Raw genomic sequence first — 12,710 nt, forward strand, 5'->3', positions numbered from 1 at the left:
TGCCTGCTGGCTCCGCACCCCAACTCCCTCGCTGGGGAACTGGTTCCAGGGTCATAGTCACCCTGTTGCGGTATTTTACGAACCACGTTTTATGGTATTTTTTAAAATCAGTTTTAATATTTTAATATATTTGTAACCGTTTACTTTAAGTTTCCCATTACTTCTGGTTAATATATAAAATTGTATTTGAATTAAGAAATGTAAAATTTAATAACTTTAATAAATCGTGTTCATAATAAGCATAAGCAAACCGTAGCCGACGGGAAAGAACGTGAAAATTGAGTTTTTTTTCGAAAGAAAATGGAGAACAAAGAAAAACTGAATACAATTTAAGCAATAGCATTGAATGTTTTCGGAATGGATTTTTGTGAAGAGCAAATTGGTCAAGAAAAAATGTAATAAAAACCAATGCCAACAATGAGTTTCCACAAATTGGTCATTCCCTAAAAATATTAATATCTTTCACGATGTGATCATTTTCTGAGTTCCTTATAACCCCACCGTGTGAACAGGCTACAAAGGCCCATCATCGATGACTCCAAAATGTATCAAAATTATTGGGTATCGAAAATCACATCGATATTTTTCCACCACTAAACAAAAGTAGTTTGTTTTCGCTCGCCAAAAAAAAGTTGAGCTCCTCTACTCCACGCTGTTTATTTGCCCAGCTGCTGAGTGCTGTTTGTTGGTAGGTTCAAATTCAAAACCAAACAAAGACTTTAGTTTAACCCAGTTTCTGAGCCCGTGACGAAGGCAGCTTAAAACCCAAAGGAGTGCAAGAAGAAGAGTGGTGGGGGTGGGAAAAGAAGTGGGGGAGAGTGTTTTTGTTGTTGGTGGTGGACGTAGGCAAACGACATTGGCATAGAAAATTTTGCATACACTCTTCTTCCCACACACACACTCTCTCTCGACGAAAGTGTAAAAATAAAACAAACAAGTAAAAATAGCACTTGGTTTGTTGTTGTGCCCAAAAAACGTATGTATTTCTCTTTTTTTGCAGACGGAAATTGATTGGTTGTGTAAATTGGAAAGTGCACGAAATCGCGAGCGCATAACGGTACATGTATACACACACGAGCAGCACACGCACACACATGGACTCGGTGCTTTTTGTTTGATGTCCCATTTGGCGGATTGAAGACAAAGAAGAGAGAAGAGTAAAGGCGGTGGAGGAGGAGGAGGAGGACGACGACCAGGAGCGATGACAACGCGGGAGAATGTGGTTACCAGTCGCCTGTCCAAGTTGATGTTGAGTAGTGGAAGTGGAAATGGTAGTGGAAATGGCAGTAGCTCCTCCAACAACCAGGTGCCTCCTGCCCAGTCACCCACCTCGCCCACGGAGCAGTCCCAATCTCAGTCGGAGCTGAACCAACTCAAGCGGGATGCCGATCCGCAGTTCTCGCGCTTCGCCGACTACTTTGTGATATGCGGACTGGATCTGGACACGGGCCTAGAGCCGGATCGCTTTGCGGGTGAGTTTCTGGCCGAGATTTCCCCTGGGGAATTGAATTTTTTAATTCCCATGTTGCCCCTCCCAGGAGACAACCTGCACTGCTCGCCTCTGGACCGCGCCTACAAGAGCAAACCACTGGCCCACTATCCCGAAAATGTGCCCTGGAACCCCTTCGATGCTCATGGCATTTGCATGGTAAATCCAGAGTCCATTTCGAGTCATTCCCCGCCAACTTTGTTAGGGTGGGTCGGTTGATAGGGTCAGGAATATATGTATAATGGTTATGAGCCCAAAAAACACATATTTTGATGGACAATGTGTGTTTTTAGGTCAAAAGATGATGGATAAATACGTGTCAATGGAATCAGGTCATTGTATTATACCAGACTTTATAAGAGGTCATTGCCGTTTACTTTAATCTTAAAGATTTTTATTAATTCTATTTTAAAATTTCATTTTTATTAGTTTTTTTGAAATATTTTATTGGTAAAAATAGCTTATTATTTATTTTTTTTAATATTTTTAAATTAAATCCCGATTTCAATCATTTATGTTTTAAAATTGAATTTTTATTAGGTTTTTGAAATATTTTAAAATAGCTTACAAATTTATTTTCTTAATACTTGCATATAAAATCTCTATATTAGATTTCAATCATTTTCGTTTAAAAAATTTAATTTTTTTTTAGGTTTTTTAAAAACATTTATTAGTAAATAGTTTACATTATTATTTTCCTAATATTTTTATATAAAATCCCTATATAAGATACTACCTATAGCTCCACACGCCAACAACCGACCCACCCTAATCCATATTCATGTCTAATTGAGCTCAATTGGCTGCCCTTTCGGTGGAAATTCATGCTTGGCTAGCCAGCTCATTGATAGTACAGAGTGGAGTGAAGAGCGGAGCACTTCTAATTGATGCCACGAATACGGCCGCGTAGCCCCATCGATAAACCCTCTTATCTCGGGCATCTGGCCATGTGTGTTCGAATGAATGGATTTTATTTATGCCCGCCACTTGAGATCCGAGTAGTCACCCTTTCTCCTCTGTTTCTTCCACAGCTCTCCCTGCCACAGGGTCTGCGGTTCCGCACCCAGAAACACAACATCGAGCCCAGATTCCATTCGTTTGCGACGACTCGGGAAGATGGCAAGCGCTGCTATGGATTCAGCCTGGTGTTCTACGAGGAGATACGCAATCGTAACATCTGCGGGGCCATTCACACGCTGCAGAGCATGTTCATCACGGAGCTGTCGAATGGCCAGCAGACGCACTCGCTCAGCCGGGTGAAGCAGGATGGTCCGGTCAGTCGCTCGCTGCCCAGACACTTCAAGGTGGCCGGCCAGGCGCCGCAGTCCGCACAAAGCTACTACGACATCAACAAGGACAAGCTGTATGTGGCCAAGAGCATCACGCTGATCTGTCAGGCTCCCTACGCCTTTGCCGCCCAGATGTTTCTCAAGAATCTATATAGGTTTGTAGGATCTTAATGAGGTTTCAGTGAATTCCTGTACTAAAACCCATTTATTCTTTTAATCCAGATGTCTTCCTCGACAGCCTGGTGCTGGCATAAGCTTGGAGTCCTACGTGTACAACATTCTCTACGAGGTTATGCTGCCGCAACCGGGCAAGTCCATCCGCGTTTACCTGCCGCCCACGGAGCCGCATCTGCCTGCGATCGCCCTGATCCTTCAGCGACCGCTTTTGGCCACCGAGCTGCCGCTTCTCGACTTTCCCCTACGGCTGCTCTTCAAGTACCTGGGCGTGGAGTGTGTCATACAGCTGCTGACGTGCGTCCTTCTCGAAAATCAAGTTCTGCTGCGGTCCACAGGTAAGGAATGGCAAAGGGAATATCCTACAAATAATCCCTTATTTCCCCTACAGACTACCAAAGACTCATGATCGTGGGCGAGTGCATTACCTCGCTGCTGTTCCCCTTCGTTTGGCCGCATGTTTATGCTCCTATTCTGCCCGCTGCACTGCATCACTTTTTGGATGCCCCGGTGCCCTTTGTGATGGGACTGCATGCCGAATGCGAGGCGGCGCACAAGATTGGCAGCGAGGCTACCTTGTGCTTTGTGGACATTGACAAGAAGCACATCCAGCTGCCCGAGGAGCTACCAGTCTTCCCACACAAGATGGATTTTATGGCCGAGATTGGCTCCGTGCTGGATAAGTTCGAGATTGATAGAGATCGCGATCAAGAGCCTAGTTTTCGTAATGGCTATGTGAACAGGGCAGCCGGCGGTGGCGTTGGAGGCTCCGGAAGTGGCGGATCAGGTGGCGTGGATGCCATGATCTCCAGCTGCACCCTGCCCACCGGTTTGCAGGCAGTTCGTCGCAGCAAGGAGCGCTTTCAGCAGCTGCAGGAGACCGTCTACACGCTGTCGGGATCGCCAGGCGGCGGCGGGGTCGTGGACTACCAACCGCTGATAGCGCATCCCTCGCGAATCGACCATGTGCCGCGCATCGCTGACTTTCTGCGCCGGAAGGGTGGCATTCGGGGAGCTGGCTCCCCGGTGGGCAGTCCCACAGTCTCGCTATCCTCCTCGCCCGTTGGCATCTACCACGACGTGGACGCTGTGGACGCCACCATGCCAGTGAGTGCGCGGCGCGTGGAGAAACAGAAGCTGACGCCTGTGGATCAGTACTACCAGGATCTGCGCATCAACAACTCGGTGCGCGAGATCTTTCTCAATCGATTCGTGCACATGTTCCACGCCTACGAATACTTTGTGATCTACCCGAATCAGGCGCGCGATGAATGGATCTCGAATCGGGAGACGCTGCAGAACTTTGACAAATCCTCGTTCCTCTCCGATCAGCCGGAGCATCATCGCGCCTTCCTCTCGCGCTTCCTTGAATCTCAAATGTTCGCCACGCTGATCGACAACAAGATCCTGGCCATGTGGGAGTCGCAGCCCGACGAGCAGCTACAGCTCTTCGATCAGCGCGTGAAGCTACTGAGGTGAGTCTTTTAATAGTTTAAGTTTATTTTAAAGACACAAATTCAGCACTAGCGGCATAAGAATAAGGATAGAATTGTAGGGCTTTCCACAAGCAGTTGAATTACGTCCACGACGACGCCTTTTCTTTCTTGGCTTCCACTTGTGCCAATCTTTCTTTTTACGGACATGCTCTGAAGGCTCAATGTCTAGCATTCTGAAGATTATTACGTAGTATTAAAGAGGTCTAAATTTCTGGTACTATTTACTTACTCTTTCCACTTTTCTCGCCTTATTTCCCCGGGAGATGAGTCTGACATTTCGGCGGAGGAATGGTCAGTTTCCTCTGGTATTACATCCTCAAAGAGACAAATGAGAACAACATACACAATTAAAATTTGGTTAAAATTCATACTAATTCATTTTTAGGCAGACTTTACATTGGGAATTTAATACAAAGCAGTGACAGGTTTTTCAAAAATTCCATTCTTTATATCAAAATTATTTTTTTAGTATTTTAAAAACCAAGTTTTATTTTGTTCCTTATGACATAAAATTTATGATTGATGGTATGATAAGAAGGGCAGCATTGTTTTGCTTTCTGCAACCAGCTGAGCGTCTACCAACACGCTTTCTCCAAAAGCTACTCAACATTCCCCATCCATACCCAAAAACATCAAAATCAAATGCTCCACCTCCACCTCCACCTCCGCCGCGACCTTTACCGCCTCGTCCTCTTCCTCTACCGCCACCTCCTCCTCTACCTCCACCTCCACCTCCTCCACCTCTACCACCTCTACCACCTCCTTTTTTAAGATCGTAGTCATCCAGGTATTTCAAAAGACTATAGATGATATGATTTAGTACTGATTTAGAATGTTAGTATCAAATACTTACTCTCTCTTCGGTCGCTTAAGCTTTATGGGGGATGGATTCGTCATGTTATTGGAATACTGATTAGTTCTATTCGGATCCACATGTTCAATGACTAAAATCACAGCGATAAAAACAATGAAAATTTTTATAAAATACATACTATACAATTTTTAAAATGTACTTGCATTTGATGGATTTCTCAAGGCTTAGGGGTAATATTAAAAAATCGCGAAATAATTACCGTGGATGTCGATAGACCGCGAATTCTTAAGAACTTTCGTGCGGAAGATTTTCGGCAGGAATGCATGGTTCCTTTGCAATTGTATTTAAAAGTTGCGTGTTTTGCTATAAAAACAAAGAAGCATTTTCTAGTATTTTCAAGAATTCCTCAAAGTTTTTATAATTTTTTTAAAAGTAAGTTTTATTTCCTAATGCGGTTATTCCACTACATTGGTCGGCTCATTCATTAGAACAATTTTTTCTCAGCCTATACGATTTTACGTAGGTGCGAGCAAGACAGATATATGTCAGCTGCAATGAGCAATTAATGAGCAAAATTTTAAAAACCGAAGGCCACCATTTTATTTTTTTTTGTATGAGCAAAATTTAATCTAAAAAGTACAATTTTGCTCATTTATTAGAGCTACTGTAAATCGGATCTTGCTCGCACCTACGTAAAATCGTATGGGCTGAGAAAAAATTGTACTAATGAATGATCCGAACGATGTAGTGGAATAACCGCATAAGTAATACAATTCTTCGTACAAATTTTGTTCCAAATAACATAAAATTTACCATTGATGGGATAAGAATAAGGGCGGCATTGTTTTGCTTTCTGCAACCAGTTGAGCGTCTACCACCACCACCTCCACCACCCTTTCCGCGACGCTTTCCTCTTCCCCCACCTCTACTGCCTCCTCCTCTACCTCCTTTTTTGAGGTCGTAGCTAGCTATGGATTTCCAAAAACTAAATGTGATAAGTTTTAGTACTGATCAAATACTTACTCTCTCTTGGGTCGTTTAACCTCCTCGAGGGATGAATTTGTCTTGTTGGTGGAGTACTGAACAGTTCCATTTGGATCCACATCCTCAATAATTAAAATCACAGCGATAAAAACAATGACAATTTTTATAAAATACATAGTATAAAATTTTTAAAACATACTTACTTTTGATAGATTTCTCATGGTATCATACGGTTTTTTTAGAATTATATAGATAGCTATTATAGATATATGCTGATGATTTGGAACCCCACTATAAAATGTTTTCTTATAAACTAATAAATCCTTATAAATAGAGTTATAATATTATTTTAATCCATATCATGGTATCATACGGTTTTTTTAAAACTATATAGATAGCTTTTATAGATATATTCAGATTATTTGGAAGCTCACTATAAAACGTTTCCTTATAAATTTATAAATCCTTATAAACAGAGTTTTAATGTTATTAAAATCCATTTCAGGCGACGACACGGGGAGAACATGATCGCTGCCACCAGCTATGAGCCCTGTGTGCTCAGCCAGGACTCGCAGCAGGGATTCGAGAAGCGTCTGAACTGCATCGACATCGAGGTGACGCCGCCCAGCGAGATTCTGGCCAACCGGGCGGCCTACTTCCGCAGCTTTCCGCTGCTCGAGAAGGGCGTGCTCAACCAGGAGTGCGCCTCGAGGTAGTTGCCCTAGTTCAGTTCCCCATCTTCTTGTATAGTTAGTCTAGTAGAGCACGTCCTGCTTTAAGATCGAACACCTACCTACCCCTCAACCTTTTAACCCCCCGCACTCATCCTAAATAACAAGGGTCCTTAGATAAATCAGGACAGAATTGTACCTTTGCCTTTGAGAAAGGCTGACCGAACGTTTGATATTACCTAAATGTTAATTATACATATATAGATACCATAGTTAGTTGTACGTAGCTGTATTTCATGTACCTTTGTTAGCTCAAATTGGATAAAATCGAATCAAGTAGCGCGTTTTACACTGGATCTTTATTTCTACTCGTATTTTGTTCTCTTAGTGTGCATACCACTTAACAATAAATTCTGCATTCTCCAATCGTTAACCGAGACTCTTCTTTTCGTTTTGTTTTGTTCCGTTTTCCCCTTCCCCAATCGCCGTAAATTGCACCGCATGCACACACCACCCACAGCTCACCGCCTGCTCCTCCTTCACCCAAAGGTCACCTGAACACCAATCCACCATCCTCCAGCCCCCTTCGGAATCCCCACTAATCCGCTGTCTCTTTGTTCTCGTTCGAAATTCAAACTAAACTATAAAAAACCGATACTTCAAACTCATCCGCGCTAACCACTCCATCAACCCAAACCCAAACCGATTCCGCAACCGCATCCGAATCCCCAACAGAGGCAACAGCCTGCGGCGGGTGAAGAACGGCAACAAGTGGCGGGCCAGGGAGATCTCGCTCGACCAGAAGCCCAACTCCAATGCCATCAATCGACTCTCTGCGAACCTGACCACAGCGGATGTGAGTCCAGCGCTGATAGCCCAGGCCAACTGGACGTTTGTGGAGCGTCTCCTGAAGGTGAAACTTTAATTCTTAATAGAGCCCTGCGTGAATCATTCAATTTTTGTTTTTATAATTCAATTCTAAATAAAACAAATTGAATGTTTTCTAATTTATTTCGAATTGAATGAATAAATTTTATGAATTTTTTGAATTTGTCAGATTTTTTTTCTTTCTTTTGAGAACAAAAAGTGGAAAATTTTTAACAAATCAATGTAAACTGCTCAGAACAACAAATTCATGCAGATTTAATCACAAAATTATGGCCCTTTCTTCTTCAAAAGAAATTGTCGTTTGAATTATTTCGGAATTCAAGCATTCATTCATTCAATTCTATTAAACAAAATTCTAATTAATTCATTCACATAAAAAAAAATTCATAATAATTCATTGAATCCATTCATGCAGGGCTCTATTTCTTTACCTTATAAAAATCACTTTTCTAATATTTATGATCATTACAGGACATTAAATCGAAGACCAAGCGCATGCTGCTCGAAAAGATGGGCAATGAGGCGGTGGCTTTGGGTCTGAAGGGCGATGGCATTGAGGAGAACACCCTGATAGCCAGCATGTGCGATCTGCTGGAGAAGATCTGGTCGCATGGCCTGCAGAACAAGCAGGGCAAGTCCGCGTTGTGGGCCCATCTGCAAGCCTACCTCGAAATGCAGGAGGCGCGCGGAGCTGGCGACAATTCGGGAGCGGAGCAAACGGCGCCGGTGTCCAGCAGTCCAGGCAGCAAGATGACCATTGCCACAGCCTCGCCAGCGATGGCCTGGAATGCCATGCGAAAGCGAATGGATTGTAAGAGGAGCTTGGTTTACTTACCATTTCCTTTATAAAAAAATATGTATTTTAGATCTCTCCACATTCCAAACGGACTTCGACAGTCCGCCCAGTCCAAATCGCAGTCGTTCGCGGGATCGTAACAAATTCGTGGGTCTGGAGCAGCTGTGTCCTCTGCCCGAGTCCCTGGAGTTCGATGTGAAGTGGGTAGAAAAGTAGCTCCTTTAAAACTCCAATTAATAACTAACTTCTCCTAGAAATGTTCTGGCCATGGCGGACATAAAGACTCATATTGGCTACACCCGCGCCTGGGTGCGTTTGTCCCTTGAGAAGAAGCTGCTTTCGCGGCATTTTCGCACTCTGCTCTCTGACGAATCTCTGCTGCGTTCGCTCTACAAGCGTTCGGCCTTCCTGCGCTGCGAGGAGGAGAAGGAGCAGTTTCTCTACCACCTGCTCACTTTAAATACGGTCGATTACTTCAGCTTTACCAACATCTACCCCACAACGAGTAGGTCTTGCTAGTGGTCCTTGGTTTTTCCCCTGATTATTGGTCGTTTCCCTTACCCACCCACAGAGCTACCCTACCGCGTCGTGATCTTCCCCTCCCGCAAGTACGGCTCCTATCACACCTCCAGCAATGTGTGGATCATGGTCTCGGGCACCATGAATGAGACTCAGAGGGTTCCTGTGCCCAAGGGATCCCTGGAGTTTATCTTTCATGTAAGTTGGTCTGCTCCCTACCCATAGCTCTTCATAGCAACTAATCCAAGGCCCTTCCTTTTCGCAGTACAAGAACCTTGGCCTACTGACAACCATGCGCATTGGACACGACAACTCGGGACCCAGCCACAAGTGGCTCGTGGAGCAGGTGGTGATGCGCAATGAGGTCACCGGCCACACCTACAAGTGAGCTAAACTAGCAAGAGGGACAAAAGTGACCAAAAGTAACGTAATACTTATTTTCCTTTTTTTAAAAGATTCCCCTGTGGCCGCTGGTTGGGTCGTGGCGTGGATGACGACTCCACGGAGCGCCTGTTGGTGGGCCAACGGGTTTCGACGAGCGTTAAGAATGCCGAACTGGTCCCAGGATCGGATACTCGCACGCCGCCCAGGACGCGAAGTCCCAGCGTTCAGCGCCAGGAGTCACTGGCGCCCTCGGAGATTCAGCACCAGCTGGGCAACTGCGTCAATGTGCTGGTCAAGTGGCACTACAAACCCAGTCGGGATCGGGATGTGGGCACGCTGACCAACCTGCTGTGCGGGGATGATGGACTGGTTAAGTGCTTGGAGCAGGTCTTCCTCTGCGGCTTCCGCTCGGCAAGGTTCTTTGGACGCAATCTGTACATCTGGGATTATTTTAGTAAGGCGAAAGAATACTCTTGTTAAATTTATTAGTAAATAATGCTTATAAATTCTTTTACAGCCAAGATCAAGGAGCTGTTTGAGCAGAATCTTCAGCTGGAACTGGAGGACTCGGCTTCTAGCCTGGACTCCTCGTTCAGCAATGGAAGCGGAGGCGGCGGAAATAGCTTGCAGCGCCGGGAGATCTCCAGCATTTGGCGACTGTACGTTCAGCTGATGGACGAGATCAACGGAACGGCGCTGGGCAAGGACGGAAAGTTCCAGCTGCTGATCTGCCTGAGCTTGCGCGAACATCTGCTGACGCGGCTAATCAAGCCAATGGCCCTGACCAAGGTCACGCACGAGATGTACGAGGAGGAGAGCTTCCTGCGGCGCCGCAACCTACTCACCTTTCTCATCCAAATCCTCGAGCCGCTGGACGACTGCCACATCGTGCTGGAGAACTCGATCACCCAGGGCATTCGCATTCCATCGCAGTGCTGAGTGATGGACCCACTGCAATACTCATCATACACCTCACCCACGGACATTTTGCAACCAGTGACCTAGAGAATACTCACATACATATGCTCTTGAGGAATCTCGGAACTCTCGAATTCGTTGTTAGCTTTTAATATTGGAAGCGGAGGAGCACATTTTCCCTCCCCCCCACAATTACTCTTACACACCTAATTCTAATTGTAATCCCAAGCCTAGCCACTTGCCATTCAACCAGACAGCTTGCCAAGAAAACCAAGTCAAACGCTGAACGTTTTGAAGAGTGGGGAACACGAAACATTGAAGCCAAAGTTGAACAAAATTCCTTGTCATCGACGCAATCGAATTTTAAAGACATTTACTGTGCAATTAAGACGTTTACTATAAAGAATTCTAAAATGTTGTTCAAAAAATCTACATTATATATGATGGAACGTAGTAGATAAGGTCTCCCAATCCGAAACAGAATCCAGTCAGTCAATTCTCCTGAGTTCCAATTTCAACGGTAGCTTTTGATTTAGTTGATTTACCAAAGAATCTTTGTTTTTTTTACTATGCATTGTATATTATATTACTATATATTTGGTATTTTAAAAGAGTGAGTGAAATGAGATTTACCCAAAGGTGTTTATGTTATAATCAAGCTTTATTTTTACATTACATTTTTTAGCCAAACACGTTTTGCAGATAAAACCTTAAGACACTGAAAGTCAATAAATACGCAAAAGACATTAATGAATTTGATAAATTGGTTTTATTTTTAAGTAATCCATAAAATCCATAAGGATGAAAACAAATGTACTAAAATGTAAGTTATAAACAAAAGCCAGTTGGCATATAATTCCGATCCAGAGTTAAGATCAGTAGTGGTAGAGGGTTTTCCATTATCATCATAGTCAACGTTTATAGCCTCATCGTATTTATCCCAAAAATGAGTGAGTCGTTTTGGTACGTTAAACTGCATATCCTTAAGGATGTTTCCAGGTGGAGCATACCTCACCACCAAGTAACGCGTATCCTTTCTGCGGAGAGATCGCCTATCACTATCAACCGGATAAGGGTAAAATGATCAGGTGACTTACATTCTCGCCAGACCAACGCCCAGTTTAGTGGAGGCGTTCCAAATCATGGCCGTAAATTGGTAATATTTTCTATTATTACGATAGCCGCGATAATGGAACCAATCTCGAACGCAGGCCCTGGGTTTAGCATCATGGAAAACGCAGATGTTTTGCGTATAGTTGCCATCAATTGGGCCCAGTCCATGCAGTTCATCCGAATGCATTTCGTCCTCCGAATCGACATCTGTACATCCTTCTCCATCCGCAACTAATTGCTAAGTAATACATAGTTAGAAACCCATGTTTCACACTCCACAATGTTTTATAAATTAAAGCTTTTCTTGATTAAAATGAAAGGGATAGGGATTTAATGAAATAATATCGAAAATATTTCTACATGACTTTCATCTTTCTACATATGTAAATAACTACATTTATGTACATTTCTGGGTGTAAGCTATGTATAAAACACTTGCCTGTGCATATTTTTTACATTCTTCAGAGAGTTTTTCGTCCAGGACCAGAGGTTGGTTTCCGTACTTCGCCCTCCTGCGATTGTGCGCCTCAAGGATTAAAGAACGTAGGCCTATACAAAATACCCCATTGCACTGCAAAGGACCACAAAGTTCCTAGACTGAAGCTTAATTTCTTCTGGCTTACCTCAAGGGCCATAAAAAAGCAAATAATTTTAAAATGCATTGTGTTTTAGTTATTTAACAGGAAATTTCAGAATTTGACAATATTCACTTGGCGTCAATAAATATACAATCTTTATTAAACATTTTAATTTAAAATTATATTAACCAAATATCCATACATTCCGGTATCATACATCACAGTTTCATCAGTAATATAATTAAATAATTTTTCTAAATCATAGAGGAATTTAAAAACAAAAACTTTAATAAGTTTAATGTCGCTATAATCATAAAATTTTTCTTAACTTTGACTTTGAAGTTATTTACATATGTATACATTGTATACATATGTATTACTATACATATTTCCTATGAATTGAAATGTGCTTTTCAAACACCCCATTTTTTTGTCAACGTCTGCTCGAAATTATAAAGGAAAAAAAAAAGTAAACCGATCTTCCTGGACTGCTCTTGCTCTATCATAGGTGTAGCTAGAAACTTTACGAGGGGGATTACAGTATATTACTATCATAATTATCTTGGTTGTTAAAATGTAGTACTCGATTTAAAATGT

At 43.0% G+C, this 12,710-nt stretch overlaps 3 protein-coding genes across 11 annotated transcripts; 1 reads left to right on the top strand and 2 right to left on the bottom strand.

Annotated features, from left to right (window-relative positions):
- Positions 1-549: 549 nt before the first annotated feature.
- Positions 550-11,174, top strand: pns (DENN domain containing pinstripe). 3 transcript variants are annotated; one of them, XM_017138429.3, is made up of 15 exons: positions 550-688; positions 1,001-1,472; positions 1,539-1,648; positions 2,521-2,933; positions 3,001-3,290; positions 3,344-4,427; positions 6,752-6,958; positions 7,653-7,830; positions 8,277-8,616; positions 8,672-8,801; positions 8,856-9,106; positions 9,173-9,318; positions 9,386-9,504; positions 9,576-9,958; positions 10,022-11,174. In XM_017138429.3, exons 2-15 carry the CDS (start codon positions 1,202-1,204, stop codon positions 10,441-10,443), a joined length of 4,344 nt encoding a protein of 1,447 aa, XP_016993918.2. In that variant the 5' UTR covers positions 550-688; positions 1,001-1,201; the 3' UTR covers positions 10,444-11,174. The 3 variants fall into 3 exon arrangements, with proteins under 3 accessions (XP_016993918.2, XP_016993920.2, XP_070071497.1); XM_070215396.1 differs by lacking the exon at positions 550-688 and adding an exon at positions 790-937; XM_017138431.3 differs by lacking the exons at positions 7,653-7,830; positions 8,277-8,616; positions 8,672-8,801; ... (3 more) ...; positions 9,576-9,958; positions 10,022-11,174 and adding an exon at positions 7,438-7,628.
- On the bottom strand, positions 3,720-6,528 carry LOC138913079 (uncharacterized). 6 transcript variants are annotated; one of them, XM_070215402.1, is made up of 7 exons: positions 6,450-6,528; positions 6,286-6,368; positions 6,076-6,230; positions 5,522-5,625; positions 5,302-5,392; positions 4,678-5,248; positions 3,720-4,621 (listed from the first exon to the last, which is right to left on the bottom strand). In XM_070215402.1, exons 5-6 carry the CDS (start codon positions 5,343-5,345, stop codon positions 4,948-4,950), a joined length of 345 nt encoding a protein of 114 aa, XP_070071503.1. In that variant the 5' UTR covers positions 5,346-5,392; positions 5,522-5,625; positions 6,076-6,230; positions 6,286-6,368; positions 6,450-6,528; the 3' UTR covers positions 3,720-4,621; positions 4,678-4,947. The 6 variants fall into 5 exon arrangements, with proteins under 6 accessions (XP_070071503.1, XP_070071502.1, XP_070071504.1 ...); XM_070215401.1 differs by having other exon boundaries at positions 6,076-6,247; positions 6,450-6,517; XM_070215403.1 differs by lacking the exon at positions 6,450-6,528 and having other exon boundaries at positions 5,466-5,625; positions 6,076-6,247; positions 6,286-6,435.
- Positions 11,175-12,315, bottom strand: LOC108055174 (Golgi-associated plant pathogenesis-related protein 1). 2 transcript variants are annotated; one of them, XM_070215398.1, is made up of 4 exons: positions 12,159-12,314; positions 11,975-12,106; positions 11,520-11,773; positions 11,175-11,459 (listed from the first exon to the last, which is right to left on the bottom strand). In XM_070215398.1, exons 1-4 carry the CDS (start codon positions 12,195-12,197, stop codon positions 11,198-11,200), a joined length of 687 nt encoding a protein of 228 aa, XP_070071499.1. In that variant the 5' UTR covers positions 12,198-12,314; the 3' UTR covers positions 11,175-11,197. The 2 variants fall into 2 exon arrangements, with proteins under 2 accessions (XP_070071499.1, XP_070071500.1); XM_070215399.1 differs by having other exon boundaries at positions 11,318-11,459; positions 11,520-11,766; positions 12,159-12,315.
- Positions 12,316-12,710: the final 395 nt, after the last annotated feature.

This window comes from Drosophila takahashii, chromosome 3L (genome assembly GCF_030179915.1).
Source record: "Drosophila takahashii strain IR98-3 E-12201 chromosome 3L, DtakHiC1v2, whole genome shotgun sequence".
NCBI lineage: Eukaryota > Metazoa > Arthropoda > Insecta > Diptera > Drosophilidae > Drosophila > Drosophila takahashii.

Excerpts from the sequence above, each read along its gene's own strand:
- LOC108055174 (XM_070215398.1), bottom strand. The coding sequence starts at position 12,197 with ATGCATTTTAAAATTATTTGCTTTTTTATGGCCCTTGAG. Across the intron at positions 12,107-12,158 it reads GCTTTTTTATGGCCCTTGAG|TGCAATGGGGTATTTTGTAT; the intron begins GTAAGCCAGAAG and ends GGTCCTTTGCAG. Across the intron at positions 11,460-11,519 it reads GGCGTTGGTCTGGCGAGAAT|AAAGGATACGCGTTACTTGG; the intron begins GTAAGTCACCTG and ends ATCTCTCCGCAG.
- pns (XM_017138429.3), top strand. The coding sequence starts at position 1,202 with ATGACAACGCGGGAGAATGTGGTTACCAGTCGCCTGTCCAAGTTGATG. Across the intron at positions 3,291-3,343 it reads AGTTCTGCTGCGGTCCACAG|ACTACCAAAGACTCATGATC; the intron begins GTAAGGAATGGC and ends TTTCCCCTACAG. Across the intron at positions 9,107-9,172 it reads CAACATCTACCCCACAACGA|AGCTACCCTACCGCGTCGTG; the intron begins GTAGGTCTTGCT and ends ACCCACCCACAG.
- LOC138913079 (XM_070215400.1), bottom strand. The coding sequence starts at position 6,422 with ATGTATTTTATAAAAATTGTCATTGTTTTTATCGCTGTGATTTTAATT. Across the intron at positions 6,248-6,285 it reads GTTAAACGACCCAAGAGAGA|TTTTTGGAAATCCATAGCTA; the intron begins GTAAGTATTTGA and ends TATCACATTTAG. Across the intron at positions 5,393-6,075 it reads TTATTCTTATCCCATCAATG|TCATTGAACATGTGGATCCG; the intron begins GTAAATTTTATG and ends CTGTGATTTTAG.